At 38.2% G+C, this 15,046-nt stretch overlaps 1 protein-coding gene across 6 annotated transcripts in view; it reads left to right on the plus strand.

The window, feature by feature from the left end:
* The window catches only part of amph (amphiphysin), a 70,120-nt gene that overhangs the window by 53,578 nt on the left and 1,496 nt on the right, over positions 1-15,046 (plus strand). Inside the window, exons 10-25 of one of the 6 annotated variants that reach the window (XM_067453569.1) lie at positions 915-1,053; positions 1,216-1,338; positions 2,021-2,122; positions 2,354-2,377; positions 2,628-2,654; positions 3,429-3,605; positions 5,420-5,452; positions 6,027-6,068; positions 7,420-7,572; positions 8,911-8,964; positions 9,558-9,605; positions 9,852-9,905; positions 10,194-10,235; positions 11,696-11,926; positions 12,860-13,033; positions 13,907-14,008. In XM_067453569.1, coding sequence (XP_067309670.1) covers positions 915-1,053; positions 1,216-1,338; positions 2,021-2,122; positions 2,354-2,377; positions 2,628-2,654; positions 3,429-3,605; positions 5,420-5,452; positions 6,027-6,068; positions 7,420-7,572; positions 8,911-8,964; positions 9,558-9,605; positions 9,852-9,905; positions 10,194-10,235; positions 11,696-11,926; positions 12,860-13,033; positions 13,907-14,008 — 1,525 coding nt within the window. The remainder of the gene's footprint in view (positions 1-914; positions 1,054-1,215; positions 1,339-2,020; positions 2,123-2,353; positions 2,378-2,627; positions 2,655-3,428; positions 3,606-5,419; positions 5,453-6,026; positions 6,069-7,419; positions 7,573-8,910; positions 8,965-9,557; positions 9,606-9,851; positions 9,906-10,193; positions 10,236-11,695; positions 11,927-12,859; positions 13,034-13,906; positions 14,009-15,046) is intronic. The other 5 variants (XM_067453571.1, XM_067453570.1, XM_067453572.1 and 2 more) reach the window with 5 other exon arrangements.

Raw genomic sequence — 15,046 nt, forward strand, 5'->3', positions numbered from 1 at the left:
CTGCGCTTGAGGCAAATAATGATTGTGTTTAGTTTTTTACATCTGGTTGGTGATGGGTGGTGTCCGGAACATATTGGGGAAATTATGCTGAAACATGTTTCATCCTTGCTTGCAATTTACAAAACACCCTATTTGTTATTACTTTTGCTTTTTAGTGATTCTAAAACTGCCCCCCTTACTTTACCTTAAAGGGATAGTTCACCAAAAAATGAAATGTATCCCATGATTTACTCACCATCAAGCCATTTTAAGTTTATATGACATTCTTCTTTCAGACGAACACAATCCGAGATATATTAAAATATATATATATATATAATTGCTCTTCCAAGCTTTGTAATGGCAATGAATGGGAGTTTGCTATTTTCAAGCCCCAAAAATGCATCCATCCATCATAAAAGTTATCCATACGGCTTAAGAGGGTGGATAAATTCTGGTGCGAATTCTGGAGCGAAGTGATGGATTTTTGTAAGACAAATTTGCATATTTAAAACATTATGAACTAAAATAACTAGCTTCCGGGCAGACGGCCCATTCACTACCATTATAAAACTTGGAAGACCCAGGATATTTTAAAATATAACTCTGACTGCAGAAAAATGCCATATACACCTAGGATGACTTGAAGATGAGTAAATCATGGGATCATTTTTGAGTAACTTTCCATTTGAAGTGCTTCCTTCAAAGTAAAAAGAAGGTGATCTCCAAAGCTGATTGTAATTATAAGTAACTGGTTCAATACACAATGGAAAACTGGAAAACAAAGTAAGACCGCACTTCAGGTCACATGGCAAAGGATAAAGTGAAGCCTGTTCAGGCTGTCCTTCTTCGAAATATTCACTCTGATCTTCTTAAAATATTATATTTACGATTAAAGAAGTCAGTGGTCATGTAGTTTGTGTGTGTGTTGACAGTGATTCGGGACCCCTGCGATTAGCCAGGACTCCTACTCCTCCTGACGATGAGAGCCCAGACAGCAGCCCAGCCGGCAGCCCTAACCACACACTAAGGCCCACATCTCCCGGCCCACCTCGCCCCAAATCTCCTTCACAGGTAGGCCTGAAACACCTCCAAGACACAATGCTTTTCATGATTTTTCTGGTTGTCTGCAACATTCAGGATGAACCAGAATGTTTGCAGCTCATTCATGATGTGCAGCACAACTCTTCTCCTGTGAGGTTGTTCAAAGGCAAATATGGTATCTCTTCATCTCAGTTCAAGATGGGACCTCCAAAACCACCTCCTCCTAAAGCTACTCCAACCAAGGAGCTCCAGCAAGAGCAGATAATCGACCTGTTTGATGGAGGCTTTCCAGAAATCAGTGTTACATCACCACAGGTGAGTGAACATTCACTGAAGGCTTACTTTAAAAGGATACTCCACCGCTTTTTCAATATTAAACAATGTTATTCCCTTAACTAAGACGAGCTGACACACTCTGACATTCTGATAGCATTTAGCTTAGCCCACTAAGCCCAGTTCATTTACTATGGTACCAAACGGAGATCAAGTTAGAAGCGACCAAACACCTCCACGTTTTCCCTTATTTAAATATAGTTACATGAAAAGTTGAACGACCAGGTTTGGTGACAAAATAAAACGTGGTGCTTTTCTAAGCGGGTAAAAAAGGAACTATAATGTATGGCGGAATAGCACTTCTGAGAGTACTTCGACTCGGCGCAGTAAAAAGTCAATTTTCAGGCATGACTTTTTACTGCGCCGAGTCGAAGTACTCTCAAAAGTGCTATTATATATATTTAAATAGGAGAAACATGGAGGTGTTTGGTCGCTTCTAACTTGATCTCTGTTTGGTACCATAGTGAATGAACTGAGCTTAGTGGGCTAAGCTAAATGCTATCAGATCGTCAAAGCGTGTCAGAGCGATTAAGTGCGCGCACTCGTCTTCGAAAAAGCGACGAAGTATCCCTTTAAAGGTACTATGTAAAAAGAGGAGTTAGAAGTAAACCAATGTCATTGAGCAGCATGTTAATATTATGTCCATTTTATGTTCTTACTTTAGCCAAATGAGAAACCTGGAGAATCTCTCCTGGACTTGGATTTTGATCCGTTCAAGCCTGATGCCAGTACACCTATCGGGCAGACCCAATCACCCATATCTCAGGTTCTTCTTCACAATCTGCTTTATTGTATTACAACTGGGAGACAGTGACAGGTCAAATAAAAAAGGCTTAGCAATAATTTCTAGTTTTTGATTGATCATGGAATATTAATAATGTTGGAAATAGTATGGAAATAGAGAAATGAAAATAAAATATGGAAAATATGGAAATAAAATTTTATATCTTAAATATAAAATAATTATTTAAGAATGCTTCACATTTTTCTCTCACAGACACTACCGTGGGATCTTTGGACGGTGAGTCTGCTTCTCTTGCTTGTGCTCTGATCTATGTGTGCTGATCTTGGAAATCTTGGTGCTATTAGTAACTTGGTGGCAGAATTCTGTCTCCTTTCTTGATGTGAAAAGAAGTGGCCTAGATTTGTATTCCTTTTGAAACAATACATTTGAACTGACATGTGAAGATTTATTTTCATGAAGCTTACAATTGCTCCTGTCAAGCATGAATTTGACAGCAGATGCCTCTGATATCTTTGTTCATTTCTAGGGAAATGCTGCGCAGCCTGCAGAGCCTGTAAGTAATGACCGACGAGTGTCTGAGTAGAAAGCAATTGCAAATGTAATTAAATTTCATGGCAGAATTAACCCCCAGCTTTCAAGAGAAGATAACTTCTTAAATGTTCATTTATTCATTAATGTTACAAATTAAATGATTTCAGTTACAGAAAAGCAGAGGCGGACAGTAGTGGAGTATTTTTTACTTTCTACTCAAGTAAATTTTTAAGTATACTTTACTTTAGTGCTTTTCTTTGGAAAACTTTTACTTCACTGCATTCCAAAGCATAATATATAATGTCATACTTTTTACTGCACAACATTTTATACATAAAAGTTGTTGTTTTCTTACTTTTAACACTTTAAAATGTACTTTCTTACTTGTAAAACTTACTCAAGTAAAACTTTGAATTACTTTTACTTGAGTAAAAGTATACAGCACTACATTTTGATATTCAATATGAAATGTATTGCAGTACAAAGTACAATATTATGTTTTGCAATGTTGTGAAGTAAAAGTTTTCCAAAGAAGAACACTGATAAAGTACATATACTTGAAAAACTAAATTTGTAGATTTTTGCCTCTGCAGAAAAGTCTGCCATTTCTCCAGTGTGACATTGTATCACAGTTAACACAAATTCATGTACTTTAGTTCTCAAACAAAATAGTCTCAGTTTCTTTAATCTGTGACAAATCTGTGTCTGTCTGTGACAAGTTTTCTTTGACTCCTCATCTGTCGGAGACTTTTTATTGGATATTAACCACTTGTTACCTTTTTTCCCCCCTAATCAGGCTGCAGATGCTGGCTTCACTGCCAACTGGGCAGCTGACTTTAGTTCTTCTGCTACTCCGGGTACGGAGGAATCTGAAAATGCTCAACCTGCATTGGATGGGCAAGGCTGGCCACCTGCCGAAGGATGGCCTACAGAGGCAGCCTCAGAGCCGCAGGAAGAGTTGACCACAGATGAGGTTAGAGCCTGGGATACGGAAAAATATCCTGAGCCAAACCCAGACTGTGATCCTTGTGCTGTGGGGGGTGGCGAGGCCAAGCGACAGCATCCAGAACAGGGGGATAAGGGTGTAGATGAAGGTCAGACAGACTGGGCTACAAATCAAGTGGAATGGGCAGAAGAAAAGGCAGGTTGCGGATCAGAGGAGAGAGAGGCAGAGGAGACAGTGAGCTCGCAACCAATGCCTGGAATCATATTTACAGATGAGTTTGGTCAGGAGATTCAGGATGCCATGGAGGGAGTAGGGGGAGATAGTTCCAGATGGGGCCTGTCTAGCCAGGTTGATTTAGATGGATCCGGGTCAGAGTACGAGACAGCTGAAGAATGGGGTGATGTCCCGGGACAGAACGGTGGGTGGGTCAGTGCAGACGATGAACTTGAATCTGCCGAGAATGACAATTCAGTTGTGGCACCAGAACAAGTCAATGTGGCCCAAGAGTGCTTTGCAGACTGGGACACATCTGACAGTCTCCCCAAGCAGATTACCCCTGCTGACTCTGGGTTTGGTGGGGATGCATTTGCAGCCAACTGGGATCAGCCTGAAGCAGCACCATGTGTCTCAGAGCTTGAAAATAAAAGCTCGGATGAGCTGCTTTCAGACCCAACCAAAGCAGGAACGACCACACCTCAAAATGTTCTTGAATCTACTCCAAGTTCAGACCCATTTGCCACTGAAGATAATGATCCATTTGGGACAGGGAATGATCCTTTTGCCGCTTCAGGGGACGACCCATTTGGCACCGGAAACGACCCATTTGCCAGCTTAGACCAAGATCCCAGTGGCTTTTCTGGGAGTGATCCTTTTGCTACAACAGGCAGTGATATTTTCGGTACTGAAGGGTTAACAACAGAGAGTCCAAAAAGTGAGTTTGATTCCGATCCATTTGCAGAGACCCAGTCAAGAGGTGAAGGACAGTGGGCAGCAGACCCCTTTGAGGCTGAACTCACATCAGACCCTTTTGCTACTGGGGGCAATCAGGACCCATTTGCTAATGAGATAACGTCTGATCCTTTTGCCAAAGAAAGTAGCGGGGATCCTTTTTCCAATGAGAACTACCAGGAGTGGGCAGGGAGCTGGGAATCCACTGGGACAAAGGAGAGCAGTCCTGAAGGAAAAGCCTCAGATGTCTTTGATGACAAAACTGGACAGGCCAATGGGTTTGCCCAGTGGGCAGCCTTTCCCACACCAGTTGCAGACTCAGAGAACTCAAGTAAGGGCTCGTGGCAAGAGGTGAGCGATAGCAGTGGCTTCTTCTCTTCTGATGGCCAAGGAAACTTCACAGCAGGCTGGCCAGGTGAGGCTGTTCCACCTCAAGACCCTTTTGCCTCCCTGCCAGGGCCAAAAGATCCCACTAATCCTAAAGGTACCATTCCAGAGGACCAGGTCGGTCATAAAGAGCCAGAGAACTCAGACCTGTCTGAAGATGAAGTTGCAAACCGGAGATACGGAAAGTTATACCAAGAAATAGATACAGAGCTGGAAGAGGTACCTGACTTCCTGCCACTCTTAGCTTAGCGTAGAGTAGACTACAGCAAGAATACTTCCCTCCTTTCCTGCCTGCAGATGAAGTACTGTTTTCCTGCTACAAAACCCTTCGGACCCCTCCCACAGTCCACAGCCCCAAGACCTGTTCTCCTTTCTCTCCTTTGCTTGCTTTGATTGTTTGTTGGTTTTGCTAAGTTCAAGTAGAATTTGCAGTTTTCCAAGTCTGTGCAATTAAAATACATGTATTTGACGGTTTACATGCTAATTACTTATTTAATTCGGTTTAGGTGTCCAACAAGACTTTTAATGGATTCTCTAAGGTAAATCGGAGCTAAGAACGTTTTTCTTCTTCAATAAAAAAAGAGAATTCAAAACATTATGAATTACTGTCAATGTGGCCAAACTCAAATGTGATTGTGCTAGTAGTTTTGCAGTACTTTAAGTTTCCTGAAAAATTATATTGATTTTCACAATCTGTTTTTATAACATGTTTATAAAATCAGAATTAGTTGTTTTGTAAAAAAAATGGTATCCCGCAGTTTAAGAAATATCTATTGTATATAGATACTATGGATCTCATCATGTGAAACTAATTTGACACTAATTGGTCCATTTTAGTGAATATAACTAGTCACAAATATTTTCTAATTTTACAATGAACATGCAGAACCTGAAAAAATAATTGTGGCCCTGCTTTAATGTACCTAATGCTGTTTTATATCTAATGCTGTGACAAACCCTACTAATTCCTGTTCCCTGAACAATCCATTTAAGCATCTCTCACAGGAATTTTGAACAAAATAATGTTGTCTATCCTAGCTGGTTATATTCTTCAGATTTCATTCAAGTACATTTGCTCACCTCTATCCCTTTATTCTCTCTGTTACTCTTTAGGATGCAACAGTCCCAACATTTGAGGCCGACTTTGATAAGATGGTAAGTTGAAGTGTCTTTTGATAGTGAAATGTTTGACTGTAATGCTTTGTACTATCCCAGAAATAACTCCTTATACTCAGTGGGCATCAATAGGTATGTTCAAGTGCGTAGTTTTGGTTTGAACATTGGGGGAGTTGACGTGTGAACCGTTTGACAGGGACCCGGGGCTTCCTCATGAGATTTATTTATTTATTTATGTATTTGTTTGTTTGTTTGTTTTCTGAGCATGTTCTTTTGTGGCTTCATCCACAAATGCATTGATAACAGCTGCAAAAATAAGTAATAGCTTAACAATTACTTGTTAACATAGGATATGATGTATTTTATTTTATTTAAGCACCTAAAAACTTATCAGTTTGACAGAATTTTCTAAATTAAAGTGCTATCATAAGTCAACCTAACTGTACTTCAAATTCACTTATTTTGAAAATGTGAGTTTTCTGTCATCTCTTGGAATATCTGAAAGCAAGGTTTACCTAATATCTGTCACTATTAGCACAACACATTTTACACATAGGGGAAAATCAATTTAGTCAATAATTTAAGAAGGTCCTTTTAAATCTAACGTGTACTTGGCCTTATGGAAAAATAACAGTTCTTGTAATTGTTTACCCATAGCGTTTATTAAAATCATTGATGACTCCTCAATGCTAAACATTTTCTTTCCTTGATTATCTAAAGCATTTGTAATGAAAAATAGCAACACACACATTGAGAAGCTACAGCTACAACACGCCACACTGTAATATAAATCTTTAGTGAAAATCTATTCCCTCAACAGGATATCTATTTTAAATTTCGTAAAGTTAGTCAGAATGTGATGAATTCTAGCATGTGGTCATGAGTAGTTTTAAAAGCTTTCTAGTTGATGATGGTGCTGAAGGATGTTTTCTCCTCTTTTTATCAGTTCTTTTAGTTTATGTGGCTGTTTAAGATCACATTTGACTTTCCCCATAGGATTTTAAAGTAGCAAATTCTCAATAGTATTCAAATGTAAAGCACATTTCATCATCACCATGCTTCAGTCATATTGTGGAGTTGGACCGTTTAGTTTGTAAGGGAAAATTGGTGCTTTTAAAAGCTCAGAACGCACGATTTATATAAATAATTTTGCCTGATTCTATGGCTATAAATATGGCGGATGTGGGGCTTGTTTTAGTACTTTGTATTTTTTTGTTTTGTATTTTTATCATTTTGTTGCTCTTCCAAGATTGTGGTGCATCAAAGTCTGATTGCACAACATAAATGCATCTGTAAAAGTATTTTTAACTTATGGGTTGTGCTACTGGTCCAGTGGTGAAGGTGTCAGTGGGCAGTGTTTCTTATTGTCTTCTTGTAAATGTATATAAAGTCTGAAGCCCCGGAGGGTGATGTAGCTGAAGCAGAAGGTGAAGCACCCCCAGCCTCAGTACCTGAGGGTGGTGAGAGTCCCGCCATCACTCCTCCGACAGAGACACAACCGGCAGAGATCTCCACTGCAAGCCCTCCTGCAGAGACAGCCACAGTGAGTGACACAGCCTCTAAACGTCATCAGAAATAATCTCATCGCCATCATCATCAACACCATTGTCATCATTTACATCAATGCTTTTCATTGTTACTGTTATCATCCTCATCACAGTCATCGTCATCGTCGTCATATTGATATTATTTTCCTCACAGCATCCGTCTTGTTAGCATCTTCATCAACATCTTACATCAGTGCATAATGGGGTGTAACGGTACACAAAACTGACGGTTCGGTACAGCAGGGGGAGAAAACTAAATATAAAATTGTTTTACTGATTTACTGGTTTACTGAACAAATTATCTGTCCTTAAATTAATTAAACTATAACTAAACGTTTCCTAAAGATAATGCTATATTAGCGAGCCCTTACTTGCACATTACTATAATATTAAAGGTTAACAACAGAGCCCAAACTACTGGCCTAAATTCAGTTGATATTTATTTTTAATTTTAGATTATAATTAATAATCAACACTCAAATAACACATTGTATGCAAACATGTAAACTTCACATAAGGCAGTTTTTGCATTAAACCTAATTATAACTAAAAATGTTTTACTCCAGTTCGTTGTTGAAATATAATCATTTATACACAGTGGCTGTCATTTTCATGACAGATTTATTTAAACATAATCCAGACATCACTAACAGGTCCAGTAGAATATAATGAATATATAGGCTAATATAGGTCATATATTCAGTGAAAGAGTTGATTTCTGTAGTGAACTCACAGCTGTGGACACTGAAGGACTTCTGAGGTAAATGTGAGGCTACAGGACACTGTTCTCAAGCTTTTTATTGACGTCTTTCAACCGTTGAAACACTGATTAAACAATTACATGACGACGTGATACGTTTCATTAAGGTTATAATGTATCCTCAACATAACTTCAGATGTTGATTTATGTTTATTCTTTGACTATGACAAGATGATCGCGTTCATTTATTGCTATACAGTGATCTGTCATGTCAGAGCGTCAAAGCAGCATGTATCGTTGAATTTCGTGATAAAATGGACAGAATACTTCATCTCCGTGTGTGAACTCAGATTTGAAGTATTTTCTACAGCTAAAACAAGCTGACTGTTAACAGTTAAAGATTGCTACGGTTCGGTATCAGATCAGTACACACATGCACCGTACTGGAAGTCCTGTACCTAAACGGTTTAGTACGAATGCGTGTACTGTTACACCCCTAGTGCATAAAAGTGATTATTGCCATTGTTGTCATGATAGAATCCTCATGTTGTTTTTGGCCACATATACATGTAACACACATCAAAATGATCATAAATGAGCTGTAGCCGTTGATTGTGTACTGTTGTTTGTAAAGAGCGCTGTGGAGTCTCCAGTGTCTGCTGAGACTGAGACAGCTGAGCAGGCTGAGGTATGTGCCTTAAACCTCTCAAAATAATTCATAACACAATGCCTGCATGTTGACCATCTTACCTTGTCCATTTTAAAACACTGAATGCTTTGGAAAAGAAACTGTATCGATTTTTCTGGAGTTCTGTGACTTTAAAAATATTTGATTAATATTATATTTATTTTTATGTTATTGAGACCTGTACAAATAATTGTTTTATTATGTTGTATACATATTCAAATATTTTTTATACAACACATTTTTATTGGAAGCTGAATGTGACTTTTATTTTTATGGAATGAACTTTTTTGTACCAATCCTTTTACTTTTAATTTTTTTAATGTACACATGCTGTGGGATCAGTTTGCATTTTATATATATATATATATATATATATATATATATATATATATATATATATATATATATATATATATATATATATATATATATATATATATATATATATATATATATGAAGGATATAAGAAGCACAGTTATGGAGTGGATCTTAAAAAAATCAATATTGTTTAATTGACATTATTGCCATAGTTTTCTCCAAGAGTTTGGTTGAGAATTTTATTGTTGATAAAAACGTCTCAACCATTCTTTAGCTCCCAGTTGAGGACATAGAAAAGGAGCAACCCAATGAAGAAGCCCCGGTAACTATAACTTATGTATAACGAATGGCATAAGATAAACTCAAGTCATATGCAGCACTGTCACATATGTGCTTGGTTTCGTACTGTATCTAGCAAACGTTTTCTGTATAGAAACAGCCTTTTGGCATTTGCAATGTGTCCAGATGAATAATGTATGAGATCCAATATATGATAGTAAAACAGGTGGTGTTATTTGGACGTATAACAGAAACTGGAGATGGCATGAATATTTTTATTTGCATGTAGGAATCAGCTCCAGTCCAAGAAACAGAGAAGGAGTCCCCTACAGAGGCGGCTCTGGTAATTTCACTTCTATGATCATTGCCTCCCGAATATATAATCGCTACTGCTTTCCATTATTAGTGAAGACCATTTCACATTCCTACTTCTAAACATGTTTTAGGTTCAGCAATAGTTGATGATTATAAGCACCCAGGCTCTGATACAGATGATATTAACGCTTATGAAGGGAAGACAGATACTCACATGACCAGAGACACATTTGTTGACTCGTCACTCCAGTATGTGTCTTTAATTTGAATAAATGAGTGTGTAATGATGCTGATAACCACGTTTCTTTGTGTGTAGGCTACTGTTGAAGATAAAGAGTCTCCCATTGAAGAGACTCCGGTAACTATTAAAGTCTTAACAGCTCAAATATTAAGTCTTAAAACTGTATAGATCAAATCATTTGCTTTTATGGTATTATTTTAACATTGTTCTGTAAATATTTTCCGGTTTTTTTTATTGTTCTATCTCATGAAGCCATATGCAAATACATTTATGTAATTATTTTATTTATCCAATCACTGTTATTGTCAGATACTTTCTGACTAGTGCTATGAAATACATTGTAACATAGAATTATTTAGATATTATAAAGAGTCTGATATTAAATCATCATCTGGCTTCATATTTAACTTGATGTGGTTACCAAACTGATGGCCTGGAAGAGAAAATGGAACAGGATGGTGGCCACATAAGTCCTTATTTAGTATTGCAGAATGCTTTTTTAATAGTATGTGTTGATGGATGGAAACTTCTAACATGCGCTGTGGCATTTATCAAAACCTAACCCATTGTTTTGTATATTTGTATGTTTTATTTTACGTTTTTAGGGTACAATCAGCAGTTGCAGCATCTGGCAGCACAATAACAAACCCCGTCCAGCTCATAAATTATTCTTCTTGTTCCAAACAAAGCTTTGTTTTTAGATCCAAAGGTCTAGCTAACGCTGCCACTGTGTCTGCCATTTCTGATTGTACCTTTATTGTTTAATTTTCATTTCATGTTTTATTTTTTTCCCCAGTTCTTTTATGTTACAACAGTTTTGAACCACATAAAGTCACACAGACTAAAGCCAATTTAACAGAGATGATGTTATAACCCCACAATTCCCCTGCTTACTGAACCTTTAAATAGTGACTTAACTGATGACTATTATTATCATCCCTCTAATTACCATATTCGGTTTCCATGGTGACTTCATTCTTACATCACCACAATAGACAGCGTTTACATTCGCGTTTGTATGCTGGTAAAGTGACTAAGCAAGTTTCGTTCTAGGGGTAAAAATGTTCAGGTGTCAATATAATCTTAGCATCTACAGTAAGTTTAGTTGAATCTGAAAAGGGGTTCTGGGTTTTATTTATGCACTTGGGTTCCATTTCAAAAATAGGTTTCATGTCACAGTTATTTTGGAGTTAGGCTTAAATTAGTGACCTTTGTCATTTATATATGGAGATCATAGTCACTATGATCTGAGAAATGTTCATCCATGCTAGTTCATTCTGTAGGCAGTGGTTGTCCACTATGAATCATGACCCCGCTATCCTTCATGCCGTCTATTGAACATTTCCCCCAGGCCAAAGTACTTGACTGTTGGTGAAACTCAAGTCAGTTTTTTTGAGAACTGACTTGCCATTCCACATCAGGGACAGTTTTAACTTCTGAAGTTAAACTGGTCCCTGCTCCCCTCATTGTGACACTCTGAGTGCTCCCTTCCCTGGTATCGTGCCCCGATCCATCCACATGAGTGGCTTGTGTTAAGTGTTCAAACACTGGCTCTCACTCCTGGACACCTCTTCTAGACTATAGATGCCAAACCAGAGGAAGAGGCCAGTTCACTAGAAGCCAAACCAGGAGATGAACCAGATAAGGTTGAGACCCAACCAACAGACGAACCAGATAAGGTTGAGACCCAACCAGGAGAAGTTCCTGATAATATTGAGCCCAAACCAGGAGATGCTCCTGATAATGTTGAGCCCCAACCAGGGGATGAAACCAGTAAGGAGGGTGCTGCAAACAATGGGAAAGAGGAGGTAGATATTCACCTGTCATTCTGCACTTTGGTTTGCAGATCATTGACACGACCCTGGTTTCTTTATATAACCATTCTGGACTGCACTTTAAAACTCACTCATGCTTAGAACTATAATCAAAATGCTTTGAAACCAATCTGCGGAGGTTTTATTTTGTAACTTGATTTGTACTTTTTGATTTGAACTTTTTGATTTGAAATGTCAAATCTTTTTCTGTAAGGACTTAATAAGTTAAAATGCATTAGCTAGCATAAACCAACATGAACAATGTATTTTTACATAATTTAATCATCTTTGTTAAAGCTGCTGTTCGTAACTTTGTGTTCAAGAATTACAAAAATGAAATAATGAGAATCTAACACATGAATCCATTTTCCAAACCGTGTTTTTGTCTTACCCTGAATCATTATGTTACACTTATAATAAGTATTTATATTGGGACTATTTCAGGCCAGACTGGTAGGTACTGCTGCGGAGGAGCACAGTCCCTGCGTGATCCGCCATAGACATTAACAGAGAGAAGTAGCTCCGGCTGTAATGTTCTTCCGCAAGATGCATGCAGTTCTGTCAATTAACCACTAGAGTGCAAAAAGTTACGGACTGCAGCTTTAATGTTAATGAAAATACAATTGCATTGTATTAACTACTGTCAACAGATACAACATTGTACAAATGTTGAAATGAACGTGAAGATTAATAAATGCTGTAGAAGTATTGTTCGCAGTTAGTTCATGTTAACTAATGTTAACAAATGAGACCTTATTGTAAAGCGTTACCTATTTTTATTTTATTTGGTTTATTACATTCGGTGGATAAAGTATGTGTGATCTGTTTCATGCGTATTAAGTAATTTTGTCACGGTCAGAAATATACTTACAGATCTTCCCTTCCGGTTTGTGACTTGAGTGATGCTGTTTGTTTGCCTCACCTCAGGAGAAGATGCCCATCCCTTCTGTTGTTATCGAGCCCGCCTCTAGTAATGAGGGTGATGATGACCGTGATGGTGATATCACATCTCCAGTAGCATCCATTGATAACGGGATGATCGGAGAATGCCACACAACCAAAGACATCTCTACTGGAATGCCTCTTGGATTCCTTTATAAGGTGAATATAAAGCGACCATCATACATTTATTTTGGAGTAATGACCGGTTGAGTGTACATTATCCTGTTAATTACACGGCTACTTGCCAAATAACATGTGGTCAGGAAATATTGATTGTTTTGTATTCAAGTACCAACTGTAATTCCTCACCATCAGCATTAACAAGATTTCCATCAACAAACTCTCATTTATTGCGGTGCACGGGGGAACTGTATCAATAGCTGTGCATTTTGTGTTACCCCAGCACTAACGTGAACAAACGTTTGTAAAATCTTGCTCCATCCTTTAACTTTACTCAAAGTAGTAAGAACAACAGACAATCTGCGTTAATAGACAGTTTTAGGTAATAGTGGGCACACAGCTGCTTAGCAGATATTTCAGTAAGACTTATATTTTGAACACCCAGTCGAAAATATATACATCAACAATTAATCATACTTACAGGTTGTAATTCTGAGAAGATAAAATCGGTACTGACCCGTCTTTCCAGAGCAAGCGTTTTGGAAATGAACTCCTAGATTTGAGAAGCAGTCGTAAGATGTGTTTGAAGGCGGGTCAAGTTGTTCGCAAACAGACAACACAACATAGGCAGTCATTATGGAAATGCCTTATCTAGAGATGAAGAACTGTCACGCAGTGGGGTTTGAAATTCAAACGGCTTGTATAGGCAGTTCAGAGTCGATTCTTTCTTTTAAGAAACAATAACATTTATCGTGCACTTTTTGACTTTTTGCAGAATGCATATATTCACAAACAGCTACATTACACACTGCATGAAAGGCCATAATCGAAATTTTAGGATGAACACGCTGACAATGAACAGAGCTTTTATGTACATGTAATAATGGGTCTTGTCTTATGCTTGTCTTGTAGGTTGAAACGATGCATGATTTCGAAGCAGCGAACCCAGATGAACTGGAGCTGAAGAAAGGAGACATTGTTTTGGTGGTGCCTACAGAGCTATCTGAAGATCAGGTACGATTTGCTTGAAAGTTTAACTTTTGTTTTCTTATCTTTACTAGAATTGTCTCATTAATTCCTCACCCTAGTGTCGTTCGACACCCGTCAGACCTCCGTTCATCTTCAGAACACAGATGAAGATATTAGTGTTGAAATCCGATGGCTCAGAAAGGCCTTCATTGACACCAATGTCATTTCCTCTCTCAAGACCCATAAAGGCACTAAAGACGTCGTTACAAAGCCCATCTCACTACAGCGGCTCTACAATCATTGTATAAAGCCACAAGAATAACGAAATAACGACTTATATAGTGATAGGCTAATTTCAAAACAAAGTTTCGAACGTTATGAATCAGTGAATCGATTCATGATTCGGATCGTGTGTCAAACTGCTGAATCACGGCTGCATCCGAAACCTGGAAAATGCTGCCTTCGGAGGACACATTTCAAGGCAAGAAGGCATCAAGCAATGTCCGAATCTAATGTTAGCTTCACTTCCTGTCTCCTGAGATACCTTCATCTGATCGATTTTTGAAGTCAGCATACATGTATCCTTCTCTGCCTTTGATATCCCATAATCCTGTGCTTTCCATTCAGTGACAGTTGAGCTTGGAAAATAAGATGGCGTCCGAAAGTTGCGTTTGCTTCTCAGTTTGTGTGTAAATGTATGTTTTTAACCAATATTTTGCTCTTCTGATGTCATTTCTAGCGAGAAATGACTAATGTAGTAATTAAATATGTGTTTAGTTCTCACAAAGCTCTCTCTATTTTGCAGTCGATCACTAAACTGCTACACTGCCTCAGAAGTCTTTCGGAAATCGTTTCGTGAGGTGCCTTCATGCACAAAACACTGCCTTATAAGCCATTGCCTGATAAGGCAGCGAGGCAACAAGTCAGCTGCCTAGGTTTTCGGACGCAGCCCACATGACATTGGCGATCCAAATCATGAATCAATACGCTGATTCATACCCGTTCGAAACTTTGTTTTAAAATTGGCCCATCAATATATATGTCATTATTTCGGGGGGTTTAGCACACAAAAACAATTCTGGT

The sequence above is a fragment of the Pseudorasbora parva genome, chromosome 9, assembly GCF_024679245.1.
Source record: "Pseudorasbora parva isolate DD20220531a chromosome 9, ASM2467924v1, whole genome shotgun sequence".
NCBI lineage: Eukaryota > Metazoa > Chordata > Actinopteri > Cypriniformes > Gobionidae > Pseudorasbora > Pseudorasbora parva.